The sequence below is a fragment of the Mastigoproctus giganteus genome, chromosome 1 (genome assembly GCF_048544385.1).
Source record: "Mastigoproctus giganteus isolate SK-2022 chromosome 1, ASM4854438v1, whole genome shotgun sequence".
Lineage (NCBI taxonomy): Eukaryota > Metazoa > Arthropoda > Arachnida > Uropygi > Thelyphonidae > Mastigoproctus > Mastigoproctus giganteus.
In genome coordinates this window covers 126,583,803-126,596,514 of record NC_143575.1, presented here as the reverse complement: position 1 = coordinate 126,596,514, position 12,712 = coordinate 126,583,803, and the positions used below count along the sequence as shown (strand labels likewise).

The 12,712-nt window shown below is 35.8% G+C and overlaps 1 protein-coding gene across 1 annotated transcript in view; it reads right to left on the bottom strand.

Moving 5' to 3' along the window:
• Positions 1-12,712, bottom strand: part of Uggt (UDP-glucose-glycoprotein glucosyltransferase) — an 820,111-nt gene that overhangs the window by 106,006 nt on the left and 701,393 nt on the right. The window contains exon 37 of the mRNA XM_090386735.1: positions 7,381-7,453. Coding sequence (XP_090242861.1) covers positions 7,381-7,453 — 73 coding nt within the window. The remainder of the gene's footprint in view (positions 1-7,380; positions 7,454-12,712) is intronic.

Here is a 12,712-nt window from a genome sequence, read left to right as displayed (position 1 = left end):
ACCCAGCTTTTAGATGAAATATTTGTAATGTGCTTATGCCAAGAGAGATTAAAAGTCAGAGTAATCCAAAATAGAGATATATGATGTTACCTAGAAATCGGAGTGTCATCGAAGATGAGCATAAGAGCAAAAGAATCCTTTTTGCGAGATATAAGACAGGACTGAGTTTTAGAAGGATTGAAATAAAACGTTTTCCTCACTGGAGAATTATCCACTGGTAGTGGATATTTGATCCACTATCAGTGGATCAAAACTTCAACTTCTCAAATATCCACTACCAGTCAGTGAATATTTGAGAAGTTGAAGCTGTTTGTGCAGGGTAAGGTTTCTCAAACAGGAAGGTGGAATGCAATGTCATCGGCAAAACTATGTTATTGTTATTTGGTTTTTTTTTTTAGGAGCATTAGCAACTAAGGCCATATTGCTCCAGAATATGCGGTGGTCATTCCCTAACCTTTCCGCATCCTCCATATTTGGTGGTGACGGGCTCGAACCCCGGTCTAATCAAGAAGCGTCTGCTACGCACTGCTGCTCCTTCCCACCTGGCTACGGAGGCGCCGCAAAACTATGGATAGGATTTCTGGTCAGTGGAAGAAGGTCATTAATATACAAGAGGAAAAGAGTGAGAGAAATTACCAAACCTTAGGAAACCAGCATTAGTGGAGAAGTTAGAAGATAGAGAGCCATCTACCAATACCCGCAGTGGGAGTGACAGAGAAAACTGGATACCCAATTACAAAAAACAGTTGGCAAACCATAAGATGGAAGCTTATTTAGATTATGCCAGACATGATCAAAAGCCTTTGAAATGTCAAGAGCAACTGCTTGAGTTTCACTGAACTTTTCCACTGAATTTGTCCATAGATGATGGGTAACATAAGCCAGAATATCACCATTTAATCAACATTAACGGAATCCATACTGGCAATCATTGATCATATGGAAGGTTTCTATATTGTTTAAGAGTTGGTGGTTAATTGATTTCTCCTTTAGTTTAGAAAGAGTAGAAGTGCAACAGGATGATAACAGGATGGCAGGGATTTGTCACTCTTTTTTTAGGAACTGGCTGGATATGGTTTTCCCTTCCAAGAAGGGAAAACACCTCTGGAATAGGAAAGAGTAAAAAGGTGATAGGGGAGTAAGTTCACGAGCACAGGCTTTGAGAACAAGTGCAGAAATACCACCAGGACCTGGAGTTTTCTTAGGATCAAGATTCTTCAAAATCCTTTTAACAGAAGACCATAGGAGGCATTGAATGGAGTGTATTGGAAATGGTAGGAGGTGATTTACCAAGATCATCAATACACAAGTTAGAAGAAAAGTAGGATGCTAGCAGGTCAGCTTTATTTTTGGCTGAAGTGGCAACAGAACCATTTGTTTTGACAGAAGTGGGAATAGAGATGGCAAAAGTTGTGGCTAATAGCTTTGGCAAGAGACCAGAATGCTCGATTACCATTTGGACAAGAAACAAGTTTTCTACTCTTAGCCTGTTTGAAATCTACTTTGGACTGATTAATAAATGCTTTAGAACTGTTGCGAGCTTTGGTGTACGCACAAAATGAAGCTGGAGATTTGGATACAAGCCTATTTCGCAACATTCTTATCTTGAACAGCCGTAGATCATTTATTAGAAAACCAAGGTTTAGATAAAGGATGAGATTTTAAGGTGCAGTGTGGAATAAAGGTTAAAAATATACAAATAAAATATATTTATTGTACAATTAAAAGTGAAATAATCTTAGAGGCGACCACCTCCTTTATCAACAGTCACAGACTGTTGATAAAGAAGGTGGTCGTCTCTGAAAGCTATGGTTGTTCCTACTGCTTTTATTTCTGTATAGTGTAATTTCATATTTTTATTTTATCTATAATTTTATCACTTTTAATTTTACAAAATTTGACCCAATCATATTATTATTTTAAAGCAGTTCATCTCTACAAGAATAATTTCACTGGCACAATCTGAACAGCGACATCAGAATATTTGAAACAGTAATCTAACTAAGGAAAAGAAGAAAATAAGTCTCGCAGTTCATCCCATTTTGCATTCTTGTAATGCCAAACAATATAAGGTTGAGATTGGCCATGAGTTGTGATCTGAGGTACTTAGAGAACCACTACCTCGACCATGTACTTAGAAGTATTGTTTGTGAGAAAAAGATCAGGTGTGTTGGCTGTGTAGTTAGGACTGTCTGGTATTCTGGTAGGTAAATGGACAATCTGTGCAAGGTAATTATAATTAGTAATTGCAAAAGCCTCAGCATCTCAACCAGCCGAGTTCGTGTGACTAGAAAAATGAAGTCATCTGGAGTTGTGAACATCATTAAAATATCCAAAGAAAATTACCCCACTGTTAGAAAGTTGGACTGGAGAAAGTCAAGTTTCAAAGAGAGGAAGCCAAAACAGTTCAAAGTGATTAGTGCAATTGGGAGAATGATAGAGACAACAGATAAATTTGATAGAATGTGGTAGAGAGAGATAGATGTTAAGCCCAAGAACAACAAAAGAGGAGATTCCAAATTACTAAGTCGCTGACAGGATTCTACTGTATTTTCAAATCTTTAGATCCAGAAGGATTAGTAAACTCAGAGAGATTCTTTCTTATTGCTTCAAATTTAGGTTACTCCTAAATTTAACCTTTTCTTCTCTAAAAACAACTCTATCGAGACCTCTTAGACTTTTGTTTTGCTATGCCACATAAACGTAATACATCAGTTTATGCTTAATGCTTTTCAAATTTGGATTAATAATAAATTTTCAGATCGTTCATTATCATTTTTCCAAAGTGTACTCTAAATTTGCAGATAATTCTATTTGTTATGACAATTTTTCTAAGATTATGTACGTAAGTTTGTACGTATCACTCTCATAACAAAAAGTTATGAGAGTGATACGTACAAACTTTTGCCTTCCTCTCTTAACATTATTTAAATATTAATAATTTTAAATTTCCCTTTGTATATTTCATTTCAAAGCTTAATGCTTTTCAAATTTGGATTAATAATAAATTTTCAGATCGTTTATTATCATTTTTCCAAAGTGTACTCTAAATTTGCAGATAATTCTATTAGTTATGACAATTTTTCTAAGATTACGTACGTAAGTTTGTACGTATCACTCTCATAACAAAAAGTTATGAGAGTGATACGTACAAACTTTTGCCTTCCTCTCTTAACATTATTTAAATATTAATAATTTTAAACTTCCCTTTGTATATTTCATTTCAAAGTTTCACAAAACATCTGTCAAATTCAGATTTATTACTTCTTGAAAAAAAATAGTTATGTTCACCTTCGTGGAATTACATTAGAACAGTTACTTAAACCTGTCTTGGGTATTTTACCTAAGAACAAAATTATTCTTAATAATTTACCTCTATTGGAAACATTAAAATCTAATACAGTGGATTCCGGTTATTTAGGACACATCGGGACTAGTGCATTTTGGCTCGATTAAGCAGCTGCCCCAATTATGTGAAGTTTCGCATAAATAGCTAAAAATACAGAATCAATCATAACAAGTGATTCTCTGTGCGAAAAAAATTACGTTATGATGGACCATAGTAAAGTTGGTTATAGCGAGAAAATTTTGTCGGTCCCTTGATGCTCATTGTAACCAAGTTCAACCAAATTATTTTTGCACTGCACACGGAGAATTCAATATTACAATACAGCCAGGCCTGGCATAACACGAGTTTGATTAATGCGTTTATCAGTTACCACTATTTGAAAAAAATCATACCACTTTTTACTTTACTCGATGCAAATTTCCAGTTAACACAATATTTTTTTTTGTGATAGATGAAAACGATTCAAATCGCGCACTAAGTGTCTGATCGCCAATAAACAAGCGTTTGCCCGCCTCAGTGTGTTCCACCAACCTTCGGAAACAGATGCGTTACTTTTTTGTCTCCGGCTAATAAAGTCACCTGTAGACACATTTAAAAACAACATGACCGCAATAAAAAAAAAAAAAAAAAAAAAAAATAGCGGAAAAACTTAAAATTATTAAAAAAATATGAAACACGAATCTTGAGCTGTAAGGAAGAATATAAAGAGAAAGGTAAAGTTCCATCAACTTCTTTTGTTTTACAAAATACCAGAAACAGAACTCCAATAATGATCGAAATGGAAAGCCTTTTATTAATTTGGATAGAAGATTGCAATCAAAAAAAGAATTCCATTATCTAGGGATTCAGAGCAAGGGGATACAAACGCTTGGTGCTAGTTCAGGGTGGTTTGAATAAAAATCAAACAGGACTGCATAATGTTAAAGTAACAAGAGAAGCTTCTAGTGCTGATGAAGATGCTGCAGCTCAATTTCCTGCAGAATTGCAAAAAATCATTCAGGATGGTGAATACAACAATTGGCAAATATTTAACGTAGATGGAACAGGCCTATTTTGGAAACGGATGCCAACTAAAACTTATTTGGCTGCAAATGAAGCACCACAACCTGGGTATAAAGCCTCAAAAGATTGACGATCGACTAACACTTTTATTAGGTGATAATGCTGAAGGCGATTTTAAATTGAAGCCTATGCTTGTGTACCATACACAAAATCCTAGGGCTTTAAAAGGATACAGCCATCAAACTCTTCCAGTCAATTTGTGTTCAAATAAAAAAATGCATGGATGACCAAAGCCCTATCAGAAGACTGGTTTACATCTTATTTCTCTCCAACAGTTGAAGCCTATTGCAAGAAAAATAATCATTCTTTTAAAGCTCTGTTGCTTTTAGATAATGACCTGGACATCCTTTTGCACTTGGCAACGTAAATGAAAATGTGAAAGTTGTTTTTTTACTCGTGAATATGACTTCGTTATTGCAACCCACGGACCAAGGGACAATTGCAACTTTCATTGCAACTCCGTAGAACATTTGCACAGGCATTCGAAGAAAGAACAGGAGACAATGCAATTTCTGTAAGAGAATTTTGGGAAAAATATAACGTACGAGTGGCCACTGAAAATATTCATGCAGCATGGGAAGAAGTGACAGCCAGCAATATGAGAGCAGTTTGGAAGCATCATTTACACTGCTTCGCAAACGATTTTACTGGTTTCAAGAATGCAGTTCAAAAAGTTATTGAAGGCACAACTAATATTGTTAATGACCTTGGTTTCACCAGCCAAAACATTCAAGAATCACTGAATTCACATTCAGAGCAGCTAAGTGACAATGATCTCCTTCAAATAGAGGAACAGTGAGTACAAAGAAGCTGAAGAAAAAGAGTGTGAGCCAGATGAAAAGTTACTGCAAAGGAGATAACAGTAAAAGAACTATGCAAAACCTTTTGTATCACAGAGAACCTCAAACAAAGGTAATGGATGTTTATTCTAACACTGAAAGAAGCATGTGGGCCTAGAGAAGCTTGTTGCCAGCTATCAGAAATTGTATGATGAAAAAAAGAAAACCAACACTGTTCAAACAACTGTGTTCAAATATTTCCTTAGCAAATAGTTTCTTTATTATGTAATAAAAATTTAATTCCATAATTATTTTTATTAACTTTTACATGGTATATAGTTAAAAAATTATTTAAAAGGTATTTTTAAAATTCTTTATGGACATTCCTTATTATTGGTCTTCGTCTTTTCTTTACATGCCTTGATTGTCATCAGAACCAACAAAAAAGATTTCATAAGATGCTCTTACAAGCCAATTGTGTAATTTTATAACAAATAAGCATTGAAAAGTATTTTATGCCTAACTGCAAACTATTAAATACATTTCTAATTTTATTTCTGCTTTTTTTTTCAATCTCAGCCATCCTTCTGGAGGCTCATTTCATATTCGAAGGCCTCCATTTTTTACATTTTCTAATCTTTTCATATTTAATGCATCTATTCTTCCATTTCCATAATTAATTATTATTAGCCATATGGTGTGAGGAAGCCTGAGGCTTATGCTGCACCAGCCAAAACAAAATTTCCGAGTTACTCTGAGAGACAGAGAGAGAGAGAGAGAGAGAGAGAGCGAGCAAAAAAAAGAGTCAGAAGTAGAAAGGAATCACCAAGAAAGAGAATGATGATATCCAGCTGAGGACCCTGGGTGTGCCAAGCCCATACTCACCAGCTGTGAGCCCCTGGAGTAATTGAGAAATCTTTTTAAAGTTGGTTTTATCTTTAATCAATTATAATTTAAAATTTTATCTCTATGATGTTTCTTGGTTCTTGGTTTCACTACTTCATAAACCAATTTCGCATATTCCTGATTATGCTAATATACAGTAAACCTTCGATTTAACGGACTAATAAGGGGAGAAGGGGTGTCCGTTAATGCCGAAAGTCCATTAAATTGAATGCAACCTGTGGGGGGGAGGCATTTTTTATTGTTCTTAATGTAAAAAAAAAAAAAAAAGCTTTAAATACAATATACAGTACTGTACAATATAAAATTGTTTCAATTTGGCCTTTGATTTACGGATATCAGAAACAGTTTGTTTTTTACGCCATAAATTTTACAAACATGTGCTACTGAGACGCCTTGTTTAATTTCTCAATTAGCTCTAATTTCTGTGCCACATTTTACACGCTTTCTTTTAACCCTTCTATCACTTGATGACATTGTAAATTGTAATTATTTACAATGTCGTTTAATATTTAAAGTCACTTTAATAAATAAAGTGACTTTAATATTTAATAAATAAAGTCACAATTCAGAAATCACAGAAACACTCTGTACCTGAGGAAGACAGACTGAAACAAAGCGAGTTGGCAGACCTGCAGTTTAGTGTCCTAAGTCACCACCTGCTCGGCGCCTCCGTAGCCAGGTGGGAAGGAGCAGCAGTGCGTAGCACACGCTTCTTGATTAGACCGGGGTTCGAGCCCGTCACCACCAAATACGGAGGATGCGGAAAGGTCATTCAGGGAATGACCACCGCATATCCCGGAGCAATATGGCCTTAGTTGCTAATGCTCCTAAAAACCAAATAACAACAACAACAACAACCACCTGCTCTTATCTGTAATCTGGGAAAACAGCTATTTGAACACGTTTTCAGGAAGAATAAAAAACGATTTCCTGAATTTGATTATAAAAATAAAAGTAGGCGATTATCAAAACAATAATGGAAATAGATTATTATTATTAATTAAAAATTAATAATAACACTGAAGTTTTTATATAACCTAAAAAAGTAATATGGTTGAGATTAATATGTACATTACTGTATTATTATGTGTCCGGTCCATTAAATCCGAAATCCGTTATATCGGGGTCCGTTAAATCAAGGGTTTACTGTACCGAAGGAACCTGAACTGATAAGATACTGTTATAATCAAATTCTGAATATTTCAAATAATGTAAGATTCACAACATGTAACAGTCACTTGTTTTTTTTTACAATAATAATAGAAAACAAAGAAACTATTTTACCTGGTCAGCATCAACAAAAATTATTTTCTTCACATTAAGAGGGAATAGTACATCGAGAAATAGTATTTTGTACCTGTAAGAGAAAAATAAATATCAAAAAGTAAAATCCGAAGGGAAAAAAAAAAAAAAAAAGTGTTACAAATTAGGCAACATACACAATGTCAAAAAACTTGCCATACTCTGAGAGACTGAAAACCAAAAAAGTGTAGTAAAATCCCATTTAAATGAACTTGGTGGTGGATGAATCATTTCATTGTAGTAAAATTTTGTTAAAGTAGTAGCAGTAATGGCAAATGATGCAAGAAATCAAGGTTATATAGCGACAGCCAAAAAAAAAAAAAATAAATAAATAAATAAAATAAATAAAATAATAAAATAAACAACAACAAAAAAAAAAAAAAAACAGACCTATACAGTTCAGCATCCGCACCCTCCAAGAATTTTTCTAGTTCTTCCTTGAATTTATTCACCCAATCCACTTCCATAACAACAGACGGAAGTCTGTACTAACAATCATTCACCTGCTAGCTGAAGGCCAGAGGTGTATTGCTAAAAAAACAAAAAGAGTACTGGAATGCTCGTCGTAAAAAAAAAAAAAAAAAGAGCTTGTTCTTCAGAAGACTATATGATAATGCCACATCGACTGTACAGTAACTGAATCAGACTTCAGACTCATGGTTCATAGAACAACCAGTTCTAGTCTTCAGCTCATGGCGAATCAAAATGCAGAATTCACATGCATCACAGTTTATCTCATTCATTGGATCTCTTTATCTAACACATTGTACTTTAGTAAGAAATGTTCAAGTTTCATTGCGGAATTTATATTTTTGTTTTTAAATAAATCTATTAATTTTAAAGATTACTATTAATATATACTTTCAGTAGCAATGGGTAAAATAGGTCTCTCTCCCCTTTGATTATACTATTGCTTCATAATATTAGGTGTATAAATTTAATGATTTTCTATTATGACATTTAGAAAAAAAGTACCGGAACGTTGTTCCGGCCCGAATACACCACTGCTGAAGGCCAACTTTTGCACATCTATCCTGCTACCATTCTTAATGACCTTGAATTTGGCCCTCCCATGTGTCTGGAACAATGTCATTAACATTCGGCTTATTCGATCCATTCAAGACCTTAAAAATCTCAATCAGATCTCCCTGCAGGTGATTGGTCTTGAGATGCAGCAATTTGCAGAACTGATGCCTTTCAAGGTAAGAGCATCCTTTTGTTTCCTTCACCAGTCAGGTTGTCCTTTTCTGCACCTGTTTTCAGCAGATCCTTCATAAAATGAGGTTTTCAGAACAGTATACAATAGTCAAGGTGCAGCCTAATCATGGCTTTATACAAAGGGATAATCACCTCCTTGTCCCTGATAGCAAGGTCATTCACAAAATGACACATGAGCAGTCCTGGCAAAATTTACAGAGGCATAAGATGCAAGAAAGCATGCTTATACAACATCAGCCAAAAACATAATCTTCCTATTTCACCCATCCATTCACTCCAAATGCTGGTATAGTTTTCCCTTGAATTTATTTAAGCTGTAAACTTCTATGATAGATGAAAGTTTGTTCTAGCAATCAACCACCTGCTGGATAAAGGCAAATTTCTGCAAATCTAATCTACAACTGTCTTTCTCTTAGTTTGAATTTATGTACCCTCAGGCGATTATAATAGTAATAGATACATGTGATGAAGAAAGCAAGCATATGACCTTATGTAGCATCAGCCAAAAAAATAAAAATAAAATAAACAAATAAAAAAAATTCACGCAACCATTCCCTCAAAGTTTGTCCAGTTCATTCCGTGAATTTATTTAAGTTATCAACATCCACAACGACAGATGGGAAGTTTGTACCAGGATTAACCACACGGTGGCTGGGGGAAAATTTCCATACATTTATTTTACAACTGTCTTTCCTCAATTTGAATTTATACCCCCTTAGGTTTGTAATCTGAGCAAGTGGAAGAATCCCATCAGAATTCAGCGTGTTCAACCCATTCAAGGCCTTATACACCTCAATCAGATCATCTCGTAGGTGCCTAGTCTCCAGCCACTGAAATTTGCAGAACTTAAGCTTTTCTTGGTAAGAGTATTCCTTCATTCCCCTCACCTATCTTGTTGCCCTTCTCTGCACGTACTTGCTCAAGCAAATCTACATCCTTCCTAAAATGAGGCCTCCAGACCTGTACACAGTACTCAAGGTGTGGCCTGACCATTGCCTTATACAGTAATACCCCGAAGTTACACGATAGGTGGGTCCGACGAAGATCGCTTAAGTCGAATTCGCGTAAGTCGGGGTACAACTTTGCATATAAATACATATAAATTTTGTTTAAATGGGACCAAGGACTAACAAAAACACTAGTTTAGAAGAAAAATATTTAATAAAATTGCAGTTCTTTATACATATTAATACAAAATATGTATTAAAAAAATAAATGAGTTACGTAAAAAAGCTATTTCGATGTCGATGGCTTCATAAAATCTAACAAATTCATCTGAAGACACAGCGCCTTTTTTTCACGCAGAACTTCTGGCATTCTCCTCTCTGAATAACTCATCATGTGTGAATGTAGATTCACACATGAGGAGTTATGCCTGAGCAGGATCATCAACAATTGAACCTTCAATATCGAGTGAACCAAACTGATTCATCCCCTTCCTCCTATAGTTTACATAAGTAAAGATCTTTGTTGTTTCTCTTTGCATCCGTTGCCAAAAATTTCTCGTAATCTGCCTTCACCTGCCTAACCTCTTTTTTGACTTGATTACAGACCAGTTTATATCTACAATAAGTATCTGTGTCATCTGATAATTTATATGCATCTCATGCAATTTTCTTCTCTTCCAGGAGTCTCATTAGTTCATTTGCCATACATTTAGGCCTAAACCTTGAACAATATTTCTTAGTTGGTATGTAGAGCCTGGTAGCTTCCAAGATTAATTCTTTGAATGTTTCCCATATAGAATTTGCTGTTGGTAACATGACCAGTCGGTTGCACTGTATAGAATTTAAAAACTGTCTCAGACCCCTGTGGTCACCTTTACGAAAGCAAAAACCCTTTCCTTTACATCTTTGAGTAAATCCGACATTAGCATACTGTGATCACTGCTATCTAGTGGTTCTGCAGATTCTTAATGCATGAAGAATCACTACTGATAATCAGATCAAGAGTATTACACCCTCTGGTTGCCTCTCGAACATGCTGTTTTAGAAACAATCATACAATAAATCCACAAAAGCCTTACTAGTGTGCGAGTGACGACCCACAAGTTCCAGTCAATGTCTGAGAAATTAAAATCCCCCATTACAATCTCATTTACTGGCCTCTATTTCTCTGTAAAGTTGTTCATTACACTCATCAGTCCTATAACACACCTACTCTCAATTTTGCTTTCCTAGTGCTCATGTCACACCAAACTGACTTAACATTACTCTGTCCATCCATGTCTACTGGATGCACTTCCTTAGATTTTGTGTGTCTTAACTAACAGAATAACCCTTTCTCCCTTCCTGTACACATTGTACTCCCTAAACTCCAATTCTGCATCCTTTATAAATGTGTGGCACCACGTCTTTGATATCCCAACAATATCTGTCTTCGATGTTTTGACTAGCACCTCATATTCATACAATTTATTTACTGAACTACTAGCATTGGTGTACACACAAGTATACATGCACCTGTTGTTATTCTTAGCTGCCCTAACACAGCCCATCTATTTATTTGTTCTGCGATGACTCCCAGCAGTCCCTGAAATCCCCAGCACCTTGTTTTCCAGGCTGCTGCTCATTTCAATAGAAGCAGTGCAAGAATCACTTCCACTCCTGCCCGAAGCTACTGTTAATCTATTAGTCTGCAAGTCCCCCAACCCCCCACCAAGCTAGCAGTTTTACAACCCACCTAACACTGCTTCCATAGCATCAGCAAATATTCTTGCACCCTTTCTATTAAGTGTATCCCATTTGTGTAGAAGCATTATCTCCTATTAACAAGGACAGACCACACTGCTGAGAAAATTCTACCCATGAGCCTTGCACAATCTCTCAGCGGCTGAATTGATGGATAAGGCTTTCATCATATACTCACTCCTATCGTGTCTGGGCAAATTGCAGCCACTTTCAAATTCAACCCTGTAACTCTTGGCTTTTTTTTGAACATTGCCATGTACTTGTTAAGTAATTCTGTCATTCTCCTACTCTTAATGCCACTGGTGCCAACGTGTACAACAATAATACTCTGTGCCCATAAAAGATGATATTATTCATCACTCTACATCGTCAACTTAGCATCAAGATTCATCAAAATCCTTCTGATATCCTTTTGACAGAAGACCACAGGAGGCATTGAATGGAGCATGTAAAGGCCCATAACAATGCTGAGTTGTCACTTAACTTTCTCACACTCCTTACATCGAGCACACACATTTTGGACATCCTCTTTAGCAACATGTCCCGTTCCTGATAGCTCCAGAAACATCAAACAAGCAGTATGTTTCAAAAGTCTGCACTGTCATAGAGTTTCATGTCTAACTGCACAGTTAACCCCAGAGCTTTAACATTCTTCACTACCCTGACTGTAACACCAAACAGTTGGTATATTACTCTATGTTACTGGTACTCACATGCAGTACCGTGCATTTGTCAATATTAAAATTCAACTGCCATTTCTCAGCCCATTGAATCAGTTTTCGTAGATCTTGGTGCAGTAGCTCTCTCTCTCTCTCTCTCTCTAAATAACCACCCTGCCAACCTATCATCTGTAAGGTTAGACATTTAGCCTGATATATCTTCATCAATATCATTGATAAATATTGAAAACAAAAATGGGAATGGCACTGAACCTAGAGAACTCCACTAATAATATTAGTCCCTGAAGAAAAGTGCTCATTGATAACTACTCTCTATCTTCTTCCACATAATCATCCCTTTATCCATAGCAGTAATGTGCCTTTAATACCACATTGCTCCAGTTCATAAAGTGGCTATATGCTTGCAGCCAGTTCATAGTAACCTATCAAATTGGTTAGACAAGACCACCCCTTAACAAATGCATAACCACATAACTGCAATAACAACATGCATTAAGTAGTAATGCAGATGGTTCTGCATTACTTCTTTAACCAGTGATTCCATTATTTTCCCTGGAACAGACATTAAGCTAACAGATCTGTAATTACTCACTTTGCCTTTTGATTCCCCTTTATGATCTGGGGATACATTTGCACATCTCCAGTCCATAGGGACCTCCTCTGAATAATTATGGCTAAGGGTTTGCTTACCTCCTTTGTTGCCTCCCTTAATATAATGAATAGATT